We start from the raw sequence: 17,802 nt of genomic DNA, 5'->3' as shown, positions 1-17,802 counted from the left end.
AGCTGAGGTCTCCCGGCCTGTTTTCCATGGTGGTGAACTAAACATGCCAACTGTCTTGAAAACAACCTGTATCCCGGTTCCAGGGGAGGGTCATGTAAATGCCCCAGTGTGACTGGGTCCTGGGCAGGCTCAGCAGACACAGAGCAGAAGGAAGGCTATCGTTGGAGTGGGCCATCTTGGACATACATCCTTGTACTTTCTGGCAAGCCTAAAATCTTGGCAGTGATGATAACAAGGAAGTTAACATCTACAATTTCTTCATGTAAAGTTTGATCATGCAGGGGATGCCCAAAATTGGAAGGATGCTTTTCTCCTACTGCATTCTAGCTTCTTACCAAAAAGTGGCCCACACTCACAGTGGCTCAGAAGCTTCAAACCTCCTCAAATCCCCAGCTTTGTCGAAATGATGGGACTATCCCTGCTGTGTCACAAACGAAATCAAACACCCACGACACAGCACAGTGTAGTCTCTATTAAACATTTCTTTCCTTTGGACAGCTTGGTCAATATGGTTTGGGTTATTGGACACACAGTCCTGGAATATCCTGTTGTTATTTGTTGCATTTTTCCACCTGCATGGTAAAAATGCATTCCCACAGCATTGGGTTCATTCTGATTTTGTTTTGGTTATTAGAAGCTGCGTTGGTGCTTTTTAAAATGAGATAGACCTTCAAAGGGAGCCAGGGAACGAGAAATGAAACACAGGTATGGAGGCGTCTATGAATAAAGCACACAACTTTATTCACGAAGTTGTGAGTATGACAGTGATGCAGAGTATATGACAAAGGAGTGCAGTGAGTGCTGCTGGCAACAGGAGCGGGGAGCAGGTCGGGATCACAGGCACAGCAGCGCGGAGCTGGCAGGGCCACCTCCTCCTCTGCACACAAGCACATGGCACTTAGTGCGCCAACACACACCTGCTCAGTTTCACAGGGAACACAACACGGCTTTTCAAAAGGAATTCTTCTAAACATTTGCTTTCATATTTCCAAAAGGGGAGGGAGGGCAGGAAGAACCATACGCCTTCCAACATTTGAAAAAATTCCATAAACCCAACTTAAAATGAAAGAACTCAGAGAGCTTCAATGCAGAGTCGTCAGCAACTCACAGGAACCACACACATCATTGGACAAGTCTGTACATAAAACCCCAAAAGAACATCAGTTTTGTGGACAATGGTTTCCTCTGCTGTAAAGAAACGTATGCATATATGATCAGTAAGCAGCTCACATCTTTCTGAATGTCAACGTCTACAGGATTGTCTCTGTCCACCTTTGGTCACTGGGTTCAGGAAGTGACTCATGGGAACTGCATTCTTAGGAGAAACACTTTTGGGAATAATTTTATTGAATAACAACCACCACTCAATTACACTAAGCTTCAGAAATTGTTGGATTTGTTTAATTTTGCTGTGTACATACACATTGTTTAGAAAGTTTCTTTTGGCTTAAACTGACCATTTCCCCCCTTCTTTTTGAGTTTTCCATGATTAAACTTGCCCAAATAAAAACATAACAATCCATATGCAAAGCATATCTGCCACCACCTCCCACTGCTTCCTGGGCAGCAAACAGAAAAATAAAGTGATTTAAAAAAATGCCAAAGTGAAGGTTTCTCTTTCTCCTATCACAACATAGTTGGGTGGTTCCCTTAAAGTACATCATTGCTATAAGTTGGTATCACTGCAAATCTCAAGTCCCAAATAATCTCTTTTTCTGGATAGAAAGTTATTCAAAAGGGAGCATAAAAGAGCAAGCTTTGGGGCATACTGACAAACACTTCATTGGTTAGAAGAGAATAATTTTAAAAATCAAATAAAATTGAGGCTGGCTTAAGAAGTACAGATTAAATACAGATTAAATAGCTACCAGAAACACAGAAGAGGTGGTTAATAAAAACTGAGATTGCTTCAGAGGACACAGGGGGGTTTGATGAGACAGTCCATTTTCCTTCCACCATCTTCCATGAGAGTCAGGAAAAGGGTTCTATGAGCACCCAACCTGGAGCAGTCACCTGTCTCTTCCATATACAGAAGGATGCTAAGACCCAGTTAGCTTTAAATGGTTTTCAGAAAGACTTACCTAGTCAAAAGTGGTTAATTTGAATTTTTCAAACTTGCAAAAGCATATACATTTGATGTCATCATCTGAGAAGCAATTCTTAGAAAAAAATATTTGCTTCAATGTCTAAAGAAATCCAGTGAAAGTTTTAGAAACATTACCAGCTAGACGTCTCTGAGTTAGAGTTGATTGATATACTGGATTGGGATGGAGAGGATGAGAACTGAAAAAGAACTGCTCCAGCCTCTGCCTCAGAAGAGGAAACTCAGCTTGGAGATGACAGAATTGGGTAGCGGCGTAGATGCTAGAGCCCATGACAGATAGAAAACTACCCCCATTTAAAAAAAAAAAAAACTCATTAACTCTATCTCTTTGAGGTTTCGGAGAACAGGCAGTTTATGTGAAGTTACTGAATACGTCATATTAAGAACATTTCATAACTAACCCCAAACCAAAATGTAGTCGCATAGCTAGCTGTGCAAGTTTCCCAATGCTCTTCCTATCTCCTAATAAGTCGTACAGAAAGACTATGTGATAGCCTGGATTTTCTTGAAGAAATTTTAAAAGAACTGATTTTTCTATCATCAGAGGCCCCTTTTACTTCATGCCATCAGTATGCACTTAAGAGTCCCAAGGAAGTCAAATGTTCCAAAATGTAGCCCTTTACATAGGCACCAGGGAAGCCTGCCATCTATAATCCCCTTCCTAGGGGGAACAAGCTCCACCAGTGTGAGTGTGTTAATAACTGGAATTTTCATGTGTAGTACAGGGTGGGGTGAAAGCAGACCAATACCCATCTTGCGTGCTGTGACCTGGATGGACGTTTTGAGGATAAGCATGCTGAGCCCAGTTTAACCAAATGGACAGGCATTCTAGCCCACACATTCGATCTGGCAGTTAGCAGGAACCAGGTTGCCCCATGACCCATCCCTCCAGCTGGAGCCTTCTGCTGGGAAATGGAGTAGGGGGCCCACTCTGCATTATGGTTTCCAATGACCCCTCCCCAGAGCAGAGCACTACTCTGCTTGCAGATAGGAGGCTACTGGTGCTTTCTGGCAATGCATTTCTGCAAGATGCAGTTTAAATGAACTCATATGGTACTTGACATGGAAAGAAAGTTTTTTTCTTCTCAAGTTGGATGCAGAACTGAGTTTAAAAGATACAAGGAAAGCAGGGTTTCATTAGTGGGAGCTGATTTAGGGTTCAGTTCTTTATCACTGCAATCTTAGGCAGGACCCTTAACTCCTAGTCTCTATAAAATAAGGAAGGGGGTTGTCCCAGTTTTCAGTCTAATGTCCCCATTCTATGACAGACCCATGTCTTCTTTATGTAGACCAAGGAAGAGGCATTTTAGCAAAATCACCTGATTATACCCATGTTTCCTAAATACCTTGATTTTTCTTATATTGACGTTTGATCTGCACATGTCTGGGTGATAATTCATTAATCAATGTAAAACATGGGGACCCTTTATTAGCTCCATAATGAAAAAGTCTCTCCACCAGCCAAGTGCTGGGACACATGTGGCCACCATTGTTATTGACAGGTAAGGAAACATTGGAAATGCACCATCCTCTCCATCCCCACACTTTCCAGAGTAAAGCAAGGATGAGGACACCCAGGCATTGTGCCAAGGCTGCCATTGCAGGAGGGCACAGAGAGAGGATGGGAGAGAAAAAGCATGGAATAAGCAAGAGGCCACTGAGACACCAAAGGCTAAACTGCAAACTGCAGTGTGGCTTCCAACCAAGCAAGAGCTGGTCTCATCTGCTCACGGCCACCCTGTCACAGCCATTTGCTAAATATGTTAGTAGATCTAACACACACACACACACACACACACACACACACACACACACACACACGAGAATAGTCCTCAAACATTCAGTGCATAGCAATGGAAGGCTAGGACAATTTAGATTCCTTAGTTAAGAGCACAGGAGGATGCTATAAAACAGTGACTGTTCATTCCAGCCCCCAAATGACAGCAGTGAGCCACATGTCAGAGGCTGCAACACAGACTCAGAAACTGTTCTACTCGCTTTTTTACCCCTGGTGTCAGAGAAGACAGCTTGTAATCCTAATATTTGGTGCCAGCAGGAAGCAATTCAGAGCTTTTGTTCTTAGTGGCATATGAAGGTAAATTCAAATGTTTTCTTCTTTGGCTTTAAAACAGAGCTTAAATTCTTAAGCACAGCCACAAAGGACGATAACAAAGTGGCTTACCCTCCTGGGTGTGGAGTTACATAAACTCTCTCTCATCTAACTCACGTCGGGAATCATGATGTGGTTTCATATGCACGCACGTGTTGGGGAAACCCTAGGCTTGAATTCAAATCTAGTGTTGCAGAGTCTGAAGGACTCTCGTGAGATGCTCTGACCTCCACATCCCACCTCATCCTTCCTCTGTGGTTCCCAGTCTGACCCTGCCACTAGCTACATTAGCGCCAACACCTTTCCATGAAGGAAGTGATGTTGGGGGCGCAGTTTAGCCTCACTCTTGATCTTTAAGTCACACACACTCGGTGAAAATGTCTTTAGAAGCTGCAACACAGTGGGACAAACATTCAAGCAGAAATTAAAAGCACATGCACGCTCACAAAATTACTCCGGGTGAGTGAAACCAACACGTGCACACACACCCATGAATTCGACAGAGCTGGGCAAGAATAAAGCTGAAAAGGCCAAATTAAATCCATTTGAAGGAGTCTACTTTGGAGTTGCAGAGATTTAAAAGAGAAAAACATGTCTTTCTTTAGCCTATTATTGAAAGAAACCTTAAAAACCAACAACAGCATGGGCTTGATCTGATTCATAGGATGCCAGAGAGACAGCAGAGGATAATGACTGGAAGAACTAGAGTCAGTAGGACATGGGACTTGTTTTTGTTTTTGGTTTTTTGGGTTTTTTTGGCCATGAGTGATATGGCCCCTACGCAAAATCACCTAATGGCATGCCACTGGGCCAATCTGTCCTAGGCGGGGAGCAGGAACCAGACCTGCTATGGGAAGCAGAAAGAGTTAAGGGAAGGTTCCCTTTCATTCCTGTTCCTTTTCTTTTGCTTTTGAACAGTTTTTAAATATACTAATAGCTAAGTCATTTGCCAACCAGGTCCCGGTGAACAGTAGAGAACAAGGAGCTTGTTAAGAATTAATTTTGCTGTTATTCACCCCATTCAAACAGAGCTGCCCTGTTCCCTGATGGAGTTCCATTCCTTCCAGGGCACAGGTGAGTAACACGAAGCCATTCAAGAAAGGCGGGTGTGAAATCACTGCCACCCCATGGACAGACCCCTCACTCTTCCTTCTTAGCCGCAGAGCTATATAATAAATATATTTATACTTTGAAATTATGATAACCGATTTTTCCCATGTGGCATCCTACGGGCACTTGCTGGCTCTTATCCGGACAGTCAGCACTGTTGTTGGACAACAGATAAAGGAAAAAAAAAGAAGAAAACAACGCAGCTCCTGTTGTATACATAAGGTAATGTGAAAAGGTCACATGTGGACACTACTCTGTGTTTCAGAACATAGAAATTTCTACGCCATGCTTCTTGGCAAGTGTTACTGCTGGCTGGCCCAACATTTGACTCATGGGTGTTTTAACCAGACTTTCTCTTTTCGGTGTTGCTGAGCGACGGTAGTTTGCAAATTCTCCAATCAAGTTTGGGCCTCAATATGACATCCTATGGGGCACCGCCACTGTCAGTCCTTTCTCTAATTGCCATTCATGAGTGGGACTTAGAAGAGTTTTGCTTTTTTCTTCATGTCATTGCGTCTCCAAAGAGGTAACTTGTCAAACTCCTGTATGGACATTCCAAAGATTTCCCGAAACACTTCAGGGGCTAAGTGGCGCTGGGAAGAGGAAAAAAAAAGAGCAGCTGTCAGTCCTGATGGCCACACAAATGGCCTTGAGCGTTGCTCTATAGTTTATACAGAGTCATTCTGAAGAACAAGGCAGGAGGACGGGAGAGCAGCCGATCTTTAATGCTTGTGACATCAGTATTCCTTACCTGGTTGGGCCAGGTGAGGAGCCCTTCCCATCAGATAAAAGAGCTGGCAGAGTATTAATGGGAATTATAGTAATAACACTGACTGGTGATGGGACACAGAGAGGTGATTTATTACATTGGAGACAACTCCATTCCAGGTCCTCGGAACACTGAGAAGATGCGGGGAAAATGGACTACCGCAATAGAAAGCCAAAGAAAATGACCTCCAGCATGGTCCCTGGGGAGCCCCGGGGCTTCCTCCTGGCTGAGGAATAGGAGGTAAGGTCGATGTCTGTTCTACTGAGAAGACTTCCCATCAGTCATTCTCCCCTAGAAAAGTTCCGCCAAGATCCTGGAGCCTTTATTCTCTGTACCTCTATGCCAAGGTACTGCCTTTTGTCAGGAAAAAAGTAATCATTCTTTCTGAGACTGGCAGCCAGGGTTTTCCTTCATTAAAATCATTGGGATGGAAAACTATAATACAAAGATTAGTCTTCCATGTCTAAGGAGATCTTGGGTATGTGTACCCAGATAACCCTTCAACAAGGAATGTGGAAACAGCCAAGAAAGTAACTTGTCCAGTATAAATCAGTATAAATCTCTCTCCTGAGAGCCTTTGCAGCTCCCACAGCTTCCCATGAACTCAACCCCAGCTCAGGGGAAGATAAAGATCTCAGACTATCTCAAGAGAAATAGCGACTCCCATTCTGAATCACCAGCCATAATTATGGCAACAACAAGTTTCAAAGAAAATGACTGAAATCATTCTGTGTCTCCTGGGTCATTCTTTTTTTTCTTTTTTTGAGACGGAGTTGGGCTCTGTTGCCCAAGCTGGAGTACAGTGGTGTGATCTCGGCTCATTGCAATCTCCACCTCCTGGATTCAAGCGATTCTCCTGCCTCAGCCTCCCAAGCAGCTGGGACTACAGGCGCCTGCCACCATGCCCCATGAATTTTTGTATTTTTAGTAGAGATAGGGTTTCACTGTGTTGGCCAGGCTGGTCTTGAACTCCTGACCTCAAGTGATCTGCCCACCTCAGCCTCCTAAAGTGTTGGGATTATGGGCGTGAGCCACCATGCCCACCTCCTGGGTCATTCTTCTGGATATTACCAGGCATTTTTATGCTGATCTAAGTGAAAACCTGGATTTTTTTTTTTCTCCCAAGTTATTTCTTAGTTCTACCTATGACATGAGGGTGATCTTTTTGATTTTTTTTGTTTTCACTGAAGAAATAAAACATTGCTTAGGGGAGAGTTGGGGGAGTGCATAGGGATCTGCAGTTGGGACTGGATTTTTCTGTTTTGTTTTACCTCCAGCCTGGTTCTGTCCACCTCTCTTAGGATTTTGTTTCGCCCTCTGTTGGTCACCATGAGCATTTCATATGGAAATATCTGAGAAGAAAGAAAACACCTCTTCTAGAACACCACAGTCCATTTTATTAACAAGCAGAATCCACCTAAACTCTAGTAGTCCCAAGATAGAGCTTCCAAGAGACTGTCATGACAGAATCCGAGCGATGGGTTTTCCTTCTGCAAGGCCAGAGGAAGCTCCAGTTTCCAGGGGACAGGGACAGAATCTTAGACATTCTCAACTCTCCACCAGCGTCTCAGGTAGCACTGAGCCTTAGGGGGGCTTTGTTGAGTGGCAGAACACTAACTTAATATGTATTGGGATGAAGGTAAACAGAAGATTATGGAAATTACAGATACGTGTGGTTTGTTTGTTTGTTTGTTTGTTTTTTTGAGACAGGGCCTTGCTCTGTTGCCCAGGCTGGATGCAATGATGTGATCACAGCTCACTGCAGCCTCAACCTATCAGGCCCAGGTGATCCTCCTATCTTAGCCTCCCGAGTAGCTGGGACTATAGGCACGTGTCGTCATGCCCAGCAATTTTTTTTATAGTTTTAGTAGAGATGGGATTTTGCCATGTTGCTCAGGCTGGTCTTGAATTCCTGAACTCAAGCAATCTACCCGCCTTGGCCTTCCAAAGTGCTGGGATTACAGGTGTGAGCCACTGTGCCCAGCCAACATGTTACCTTTTATATGATGCTGTTATAGGGCAGGGTGCATTTGTGCTGGGGTTAACAATCTTGTCCCATGACTAGCTGATGAATCTATGGGGCCAGGCAGGCCCAGAAGCAGTGCTCTGGCAACTGCCATATTGAAATAAGCCCTGGTTATGGTCACCAGGGAGCATGAGCCCTTGGACAACTCTGAAGGTACAGGGTGCTCTGGAGCTAGGGTGGCCAGGCACCCCAGTGTGCCCAGGACTGAGGTTCTTGAAATGCAGGGCTTTCAATGGTGAAACAGGGAAAGTTCTGGCAAACTTGGATATGTTGGTCACCCTACATGGTGAGTCTGCAGCCACTCCACTCAGTACTGGATATGCTCTGTAATGCACATGGCAGAGGCCAAGGGAATACCTCGGTCATAGGCAGAGAGGGACTGGCACCTCACTGTAAACACACAGCATCATGCCCAGTAAGGGTTTAACCTGCTGACCTGATGTGGGCAAAACAGCAGAATGGCAAGGTGCATATTCATGACATGGCTCACCTGAACACACCAGCCTATAACACTTTGAGAATGATGAAAAGATAGAACATCGAATCTGTTTAGGGTTACGCCATTCCCATATGAGAGGAAAAAGAACAGCTGCACTTGCCTTTGGTTCCAACATGTTGGGCATAGACACTCCTCGGTCCATTCTCATTGCAGGCATGTGGCCATCTGGGAGCGTCTGCAACAGAAATGCCAGTTCCAGGTGAGGCATGAAATAGTCTAGGGAACTGAAGGGAGTACTCTTGGGCTCCCAACTCCCTGTGGGTCTCCCATCCTAACCACTATTTTATTTGTGTCATCTAAACGACCGTGTATTTTTCAAAATGAGATCCTTGCTGTATAAGAACGGGAATACAGCTCTTTTGCAATCAAGTTGGGGAGAGATCTTGGCTTAATAGTTTTGGACAAATTCCTGAATTAGGCTCCATGAATGAAAGTATATAGCACATTTAAAAGATGCCCAAGTCTATTATTGTTAGTTTCTTATCTTTAATCTTGATTTTCTCTGCATTTTTCCTCTTTTCTTATTCTCCATCACATTTCTTGTTTTTTGTTTTTTTGTTTGTTTGTTTTTTAACAAGATTTAGGTTCTAGTGAGAAAGGAATGTCATGAGGGCAAACTGCTCTCTCCTATTGGCTAAGACATCAGTGTCTTTTCATTTGAGAACACGCAGGAAAAGGGTGGCCTAAAGTACTGAGAGATTATAATTGAAAGAAGAAAAACTGTATGTGAGCAGATCCTTGATGCTGGTTCACTTCCACCACAGAGAGGACTCTCCAAGGCCAAAGCAAGAGAGATCCCCTACACCTGGCCTGGTTCATGCAGTGTCCCCAAGACAGGCATGCCTGCTCTTCACAGCTATAGAGTAATGACTAGACAGATCAACCACAACAAGCATCTTCTCAACAGAAACTGTTGCCTTGGAGCCAGCAGTCTGGGTTGGAACATGGCTGTTCTGCTGGTGTGGCCAATTCAAGAAAGACAAAGTGTTCCATACCTGGTAATCTGAAAAGAAAAGGAAAAGAAAATATCATGAGGGAAAGACCATGGAAAAAGAAGGAACCATTCATAGACTATATTATATTGAGATTCCCAACATATTCTCCCTATAAACCATGTTCTTTTTCTGCTCCCAGACTCTGCACATGTTATCCCATCAGCCTCCCTAAAGCCAAGAAATGCCTGCTCCAGTGTTAGTTAACAGTTAAAACATCATTTTCCCCTGGAAGCTTTCACTGACAACCTAAAGGTACTTACTGCTTCCTTCTCTCTGCATCTCTGATCACAATGTTCATCACACAGACCTTCTTTCTTTCTGCCATATGCATTTTGAGGGCAGGGGCCATGTCTCACTTATTGTTGTACCTCCAGTTACTTTTTTTTTTTTTTTAAGAGACAGTCTTGCTCTGTCACCCAGGCTGGAGTACAGTGGCATGAACATAGCTCACTGCAGCCTTGAACTCCTGGGCTTTAAAGCAATCCTCCTGCCTCAGCCTCCCAAGTAGCTGGGACTACAGGCATGTGCCACCAGCTAATTATTATAATGTGTTGTTGTTGTTGTTGGAAGAGACAGGCCTCACTTTGTTGCCCAAGCTAGTCTAGAACTCCTGACTTCAAGTAATCCTTCCGCCTTAGCCTCCCAAAGTGTTGGGATTGCAGGCATGAGCCACTGTGCCTGGCATCTAGATTTCTGATAGAGTATTCAGCACATAGCATGATCAATGAATAAATTCTCACAAACTCACTTCTTATAGTTTGATTTCATTAGATATTCTTTGAAATTATGTAAATAATTGCCCTATTAGCTCACAGAAGACAGATGTGATCCTACTCTAAGGATGCAATACAGCATGAACACAGCCAATATACTTGACTCTCATGAACCTCAGCCTCGAGGGAAGACGTGGCCACGCTCAGCCTGGCCATGGGAGCCTCACCTCGCACTCCCCCGCTGACATCCCCATAGCTGTTATACTGAGCGAAGTCGGTAGAAACAGGCTGAAATGAGGAAAAACAATTATTAGGAATCTCCACAGTGATTGTTTTTGGAGTCAGGTGAAAAGGAAGAAAGGGTTTACAAAATCCTAGGAATTCTTCCCAGGCTAAATGCCGGACCTTCATTTTTTTTTTTCCCTATGATTCTTCTACTGCTATGCCATCTCTTTGTCTTTTTTAGTGTACTAATGCCGCCACTCAGCAGGCTCTCGGTAAGCAGGGATCTCTTTCTGATAAAAAAAAAAATGCATTTTCCTACATAGTTACATAATTGCATTTGTTCCATCTTTTGTGAGGAGGATGGTTATAACACACATTCTTATATCTTTTTACAGTAAAGATAATGGTTCAAGTAATTACTTTTTGTTTCATTGTAAAAAATATTTGCCATACAGTTTTGCAATTTAGTTTTCCCATAATCATACACAGGCCATTCTTTTATCTAAAGTTAATTTCTCCTTCTCTCAATAGAAACATTTTATTTTGCCTGTAACTCAAATTAATTTACCAGGCGACCAGGGAGGTTAAAATTTTCATTATGTTCCAACACTGAGATCAAGAGTTGGATGTATTCAGGCAATGTGTCAACACTTCAACCAGGGCCGAGGTGGGAGTAAAGGCAGAAACAATGAATCGGGGAGAAATCTTACCCGGTGAAGCCCATTTCTTCCATAGCCAGGGAGCGATGCGGTTTTAGACGATGGAATATGCGAAGCTGAGTAAGAAAAAAGTAAAAAACCAATTGTTAGGAAATCAGAAGGTCCAATCCTTTAATGAAATTGGCAGTATCTTCTGCCTCACAGGATAGAAATACCAAAAAAATTCAAATCATATTGGGCTCAAATGTTCAAAAATATGCCACCATATTTGCAAGGAGTGGGTGGACAGTGATATGACTGAGGAGGGAAGGGAAAGAAGTACACGCGGTTGAGTGGGGGCTAAAGCTGGCTGTGCTTCCTATAGCTCTGGCACAGAGCTAAGTGTTCAGCATGCTTTATTTCTTTGAATCTTCAATACAACCCTAATAACACTATGATTATTAGTTCCATATTACAGAAGGAGAGATAGGGGCTAAGAAAAATATCCTGCCAACAGTTACTAAGCTTCTAAACAGCTGAGCAAGGATGTAAATCAGGGATATCTGAATACATTAGCCCATGCCCCAGTTGATAAGGTAGCAGTAACTGAACTGCAAGCCAACCCTGTGTGTTATCAAGATCTACCAGCCGTCTACAGTTGGACTCCTGGGAGGCCTGATACAGGGTATCTGTCAATGATATGGAAGCCTGATAGGCTGCTGGGCTTGAGAGGGAGCAACCCTGGGCTTGAGGTTCTGCAACTTAATACCTCTGTATCTCTGGACATGGTGTTTAATCTTTCTGAAGTCCTCATTTCTTCATCTATGTAGGTACAATGTTATACATTCTTATAGAGCAGAATCTCAGAATTAGAAGGAACTCTAAAGATTTGTAAACCACCGAATCTAAGATCAATGCCAGTGAGGCATCTATGAAAGGTAGCGGGAATTCCAGGTAAGGGTGTGGGCTCCAGGGTTATAATATGTGGACTTCTAAATCCTAGTCTTGCTAGCTATTGGCAGTATGACACTGGGTATGTTAACTTAATTTCTATACCCGTCTCCTGATTTCTAAAATAGAGATGAAAATACTGCAGTTGCTAATAACAACCACATCTACTTCATTGGCAGGTTGTGAACATTAAATAAAATGTTTAGCAAAAGTGCTTGCATGGAGTGAACATTAAATGCATTTTTTTTTTTTTTTTTTTTTTGAGACGGAGTCTCACTCTCACCCAGGCTGGAGTGCAGTGGTGCGATCTTGGCTCACTGCAAGCTCGGCCTTCTGGGTTCACACCATTCTCCTGCCTCAGCCTCCCGAGTAGCTGGGACTACAGGCGCCCGCCACCACACCTGGCTGATTTTTTTGTAATTTTTAGTAGAGACGGGGTTTCACTGTGTTAGCCAGGATGGTCTCGATCTCCTGACCTTGTGATTTGCCCAGCTTGGTCTCCCCATTAAATGCATTTTTAAAGGAACTCTTAGAGGAGAAAATTATGCTCTAGCTCAGAATATGAGAGGAGAAATCTTGTGGGTTGAGAGAGAATTGGCTTATGACAAATAGATACAGGGTAAAATACACTGATAGACTATTTCAGCCCAGTATATAAGTCATCTTCTTCAAAAGTATCAAAAACATTGTTCATCCTCAGTTGTTGTATTGAAGATTTTTGTTTTGTTTTGTTTTTGCAATGGTGTGATCTCAGCTCACTGCAACCTCCACCTCCCAGGTTCAATTGATTCTCCTGCCTCAGCCTCCCGAGTAGCTGGGATTACAGGAGCCCACCACTACGCCTGGCTAATGTCTGTATTCTTAGTATAGATGGGGTTTTGCCATGTTGGCCAGGCTGGTCTCGAACTCCTGACCTCAGGTGATCCGCCTGCCTTGGCCTCCCAAAGTGCTGGGATTACAGGCATGAGCCACCGCACCCAGCCTCTATTGAAGATATTAATGTAAAATCATAATGCTTAGAAAATGTCTTATTCATGTTATCTTAAAAAAAAAAAAAAAGCATCATGTTTTTTAGAGGATTTCCTTTTGCTGCTTCCCTTGGAGATGAGTGTTCTAGAAGACAAACCTAGTACATGGGGATTGGCCTTCATGGATTTTGAGAACCTCTAAGGCTTCACCCATTTCCAGAAGAAAGGAAACTCACACATTCATGGAAGACCCATGCCATGCTTATGAACTCAGTTGACATGGAGTGGGTTTCCCACACTTCCTTTCCCGTGGAATACTCTGTAGGTTCCACCACAAGTGAACAGTCAAGGCAGGTTCCTTACAGGCAGGTGGCTGGCTCTCGAATCAGGGAAAGTTGGGGGGTTTGCTGCTCACCTGAGTTGATGGGCGAATCATAGCGACTGGCTAACAGAGATGACCTTTCCCGGCTCTCTTTCTCCATCTCTTCTTTCAATATCAACTGTCCCAGGCCTGAGTTAAGCTATTCACAGAAAAAAAGAAAAAAAAAAAATGAAAGCAAAGCTTGCAATTACTTTCATGGAGCTGCAGTTTCTTTGTAGCAGATCCCACAAGAAGTTCCTCTTGCTGGAGGGCCTGAATGCCTGCGGCCCCAGAGCCTGGTAGTTCCTGAAGAGGTAGGTCAACTTTGGGACCCTAAACACTCTTAGCCCTTTCAGTTTCAAAGCTCCATTTCCCTAAGTCAGGCTCTACGTTAGAAGAACGTTTTCCTTCCTCTGCTTTCCCTAAAGAGCCAGGAGATCTCAGAAGGCATGTGTGAGTGCGTGTGGATTTTTGATGTGGGAAGGGAAGACTGGGGATGGTATCCTTTAAAAAGAAATTGCCTTGATTTGTTTAAAAACAAGAAATAAAGGTAATACATGCTAATTTTACAGATTTTGGAATATCTAGAAAAAAGAAGAGTAACCCATAATATGTCACTCAGAAATAACACTATCTTTTGATGTGTATCTATCTAATATTTTTGTATACACACATATAAAACTGAGATCATACTATAAATGCAACTTCGTATCCTTTGACTAATATGTGCATTTCCTATATGCTTAGAAAACATCATTTGAAAGGATTCAGCAGCCTCTTGATTGATAACAGACTGTCATTCTGGGCTGCTGCAGGCCCTTGCTACAGGAAGGAGGGTATGAAGAGGACCCCTTCATGGTGGCCGTTCCTTTCATTCCTTTTCTCCTGGCCCATATCCTGGGAAGACTTGGAGAAATGTTCAATCCCACAATCATTCCTTCAGCAGAACTGCATGAGGGAAGGAAGGTGTGGCACTACCTGGGTGGATACCATCTTGCTCTGCCTGGCCCTCCAGCAGCCTTTCAACACATGCACTGCACACACGCCCCCATGTGGCCTCTCTTTCCTTCCCACAAAACCCCAAACCTTCCACGCCCCTCTGACCTCCAGCATCAATGCCGTCTCCTCTAAAGCCCAGCATGTATTCTGCCATATTCTAGTTACTATTAACAGATACCTGCCTTGCCTTGCCTGCCAGACTTCAAGCCCCTTGAAGACTGGGACCACCTCTTGCCTATCTAGATGGTTTATAGATAGTAGTCACTCAAAAAATATAGATCTTATGTAACTAGAATTGAAGACAGCAGCAAGGTAGTTTAAGGACAAACCTTCATTAATTGCTCTTCTTGAAGCTGCCGGCGTCTCAGAAGTTCCTCATCATCTTCCTCTCTGCCACTAGATCTGCGTCTCATGTCAGGTCCTAATTCCACAGCAAAGACAACTTCTCACATCAGCCCCAAGACAAGGGAATCTTAACGGGCTAGTCCATCTGTGTTCAATTTGTTAGGCTGGCAAGGTCAGCAGTGGTCTTTAACACTTTTAAGTAAACAACACAAGAGAAAAAAAAATGCCTGCCACCAACTCAGCACTACTGGCTGGTTTCCCAAGAAAATGGCCCTGTGTGACAAGCCAGGTCAATGTGTAATGCAAGGAAGGCCTGAATTTAGGCCACCCTGCTCAATTAGAACTGGGTTTGCCATTGCAACTTAGTCTAAGTCCACCGGTCAGAGATCACTTTAGTAAATGGGAAGGGCATCTCCAGTTGTTATTTTGATGTCTTTGAAGTCAATTTCCTTTTTCCTTTCTTTTTTGAGACAAGGTTTCACTCTGTTGCCCAGGCTGGAGTACAGTGATGCAATCATGGCTCACTGCAGCCTCCACCTCCAGGCTCAAGCAATCCTCCCACCTCACCCACCTGGGTAGCTGCGACCACAGGTGTATGCCACCACACCCTACTGATTTTTAAATATTTTTTATAGAGACATGGTCTCACTATATTGTCCAGGCTGATCTCAAACTCCAGGGCTCAACTAATCCTCCTGCCTTGGCCTCCAAAAATGCTGGGATTACAGGCGTGAGCCACCATGCCCAGCCTCAATTTTCAAACAGAAAGAAATGCAAATTTATCTACATACCAACAGATAGGTAAGATAGTCATTGTTTTGTGACATGTGTTTAAACCTTGTAGTTTTCTCTTTTTCCGAATATTTAGAATTTCATAATACTATCACTCTGTCTTCTACTCTTAGTAAACTCAGTAAAAAGCATACTTTTACTATTTCTTTCAAGAAATGGGTCTCTAATGTTTTCTTTTTCTCATCCTTTGAAAAATGGTCACAAAAGAGTTTTATACTAATAGGTAAATAAAAAGCATTAATACAGGTACGATTTTACTTGGGAACAATATAGTAAATTGTGTACAATTTTTTAGCTTTCTGGAAAAGGGGAGCAGGGAAAGGAAAGGAGGAATCTGTCTGAATGGTTGGGAGGTTAAGATAATTATTGTTTTCCTAAATTGCTTGGATTAATCTGGCTGTGGGAGGAAACAGGAAAGTTTGCTAATCTAATCAAAATAAACTTTAACTAATAGTCTTAGTTTTCAGCATTTTGATTAATGGACCTGAAATTTTTCCTCCTTTTGGAATCCAAAAAAGCTTTAAACTACTTAGTGATAATAAATTCAACAACAAAAACTTAATTCTCCCTCTTTCCAAAATGTAGCTGCTTTAATGTCCCAGTAAGCAATTTACTAAACTAGCAACCTCAAGGCCTCAAGAACTTCCTGAAGGGCATGGATCGGCATAGAAAAGCTGATGATTGGTTCTTAGTCCTTACAATTATAAATGTCAGTGTGAAGTTTCTCTCTTTAGTTTACACTAATGAAAATCAATAGGCACAAGTTTGCAAGGACTAGACAAATTTCATTAACATAATGCACAGAACACTTGTGAATAATGAACTTAGGAGGTAGATTTTCCTTAAACTCTTTCTATAAACATCAATTGATTTAAAATCCACTTGTATTGCTTGTGAAAGATATTCCAAAAATAACTCGATAAAAAATAGCACAATGAACATTAGGACATTTTGGAAAATTGAAGGCCTTATAGGTTGTCAACAGAAATGTGATAAGATCATATATTTTTAAAGCTGACTCACTAAATTTTCAGTATTAGCTTCTGGGTTTGCTAATACTTCTTTTTAGGCCAAGTGGGTTCACTACCGATAATATAGTAAAGACACAGACATAATTGGAAAGCATGAAGCAAAGAATGAAACAGCTGAAATATGACATTTTAGCACAGAATTCATGAAAATGGTAGATGTGAAATCACATAACTTCACAGAAGTAATATTTCAGAACACCCACTACTCTGCAATAGCCCTTTTGCATGATGGACAACGTGATCTCACGAGAAAAATGGAAGTGCTTCAGTGTTAAGATTGGTTGTTAAGAATTATAACTACAACCCAGAAATAGTCTAAAACAAATTTAACTGAAAGAAGTCATGCTTCTACAAACATTCGGTAAATTCACCCACTAGACTCTAATTATACACAACAATGTTCTTGCCATAAGGCTTTGACTCAACTATGGTTTCAACAGAGTTACTGATTCTGCAGTATTAACTCTGAGAGTTCATGCAAACCATTGGTTTTAGACCAGTTCTGGATCCCAGTGGGTTTGGTTAGAACAAGACTCTGGTGGATGTGTTTTTGTAACTTTTAAGCGTTTTGTACAACAAGTTAATACCACGTTAGTTGTTTTCACTATGCTACGTCTTGGTCTTGGTCATACTTTTCTTTAAAATCTTCATGATAGGATACATTTTCTTGCATGTTTTTAAGTATCTCATCTTGAGCTCTCCTAGCAGTTTGTCCCTTTGACTTAGCCGTGACAGTTGCATACCTACGGCAGCAAATGAGGGGGGACCAGGCCAGTGGTCGGTCTCAATCTTTGGTGTCTCGCTGGGGTCTGGTGCCTGGGCTGCTGGGAACTTGGAAAACTTGATGATATCTTCTGAGGACTTGCTCTGGGCTGCCAAGGCAGCTGCATCTAGATGGGAATCAGGGGTTGCTTAGCTACTGGTCTGTAAGACAACGGTGGTACAACCCCACTAACATAGTTTTCTTGTTCTCTGGCAAAAGTTTCAGTTCCAGAAAGTTCTGTTTATTACCATTATCCATGGCCCAGTCACTCAGAGGTACCTATTGACAAGTCAACTCATTTTCCTTACTTTACGTCAGAAGCAAAGCTTCATTCTACATGTGTTCTACATCTGAAAAACCCTATTCTAGAGTGCTGCCCAGCACTAGCTAGATGAGGCTATTT

General features: G+C 42.7%; 1 protein-coding gene across 10 annotated transcripts in view; it reads right to left on the bottom strand.

Annotated features, from left to right (window-relative positions):
• Positions 1–720: 720 nt before the first annotated feature.
• The window catches only part of ABLIM1 (actin binding LIM protein 1), a 339,056-nt gene continuing 321,974 nt past the window's right edge, over positions 721–17,802 (bottom strand). For 3 of the 10 annotated variants that reach the window (XM_058435987.1, XM_058435988.1, XM_058435989.1), the window contains 6 exons: positions 17,380–17,520; positions 14,798–14,889; positions 13,524–13,629; positions 11,262–11,326; positions 10,554–10,614; positions 8,721–9,621 (listed from right to left, as the gene is read on the bottom strand). In XM_058435987.1, coding sequence (XP_058291970.1) covers positions 9,434–9,621; positions 10,554–10,614; positions 11,262–11,326; positions 13,524–13,629; positions 14,798–14,889; positions 17,380–17,520 — 653 coding nt within the window. In that variant the 3' untranslated portion in view covers positions 8,721–9,433. Of the gene's footprint in view, positions 5,918–7,364; positions 7,446–8,718; positions 9,622–10,553; positions 10,615–11,261; positions 11,327–13,523; positions 13,630–14,797; positions 14,890–17,379; positions 17,527–17,802 lie in introns of those variants that run through there. The other 7 variants (XM_032177146.2, XM_032177153.2, XM_032177161.2 and 4 more) reach the window with 4 other exon arrangements.

This window comes from Hylobates moloch, unplaced genomic scaffold (assembly GCF_009828535.3).
Source record: "Hylobates moloch isolate HMO894 unplaced genomic scaffold, HMol_V3 SCAFFOLD_3, whole genome shotgun sequence".
In the NCBI taxonomy this organism is placed as follows: Eukaryota; Metazoa; Chordata; class Mammalia; order Primates; family Hylobatidae; genus Hylobates; species Hylobates moloch.
This window is presented reverse-complemented; position numbering and strand designations above follow the sequence as displayed.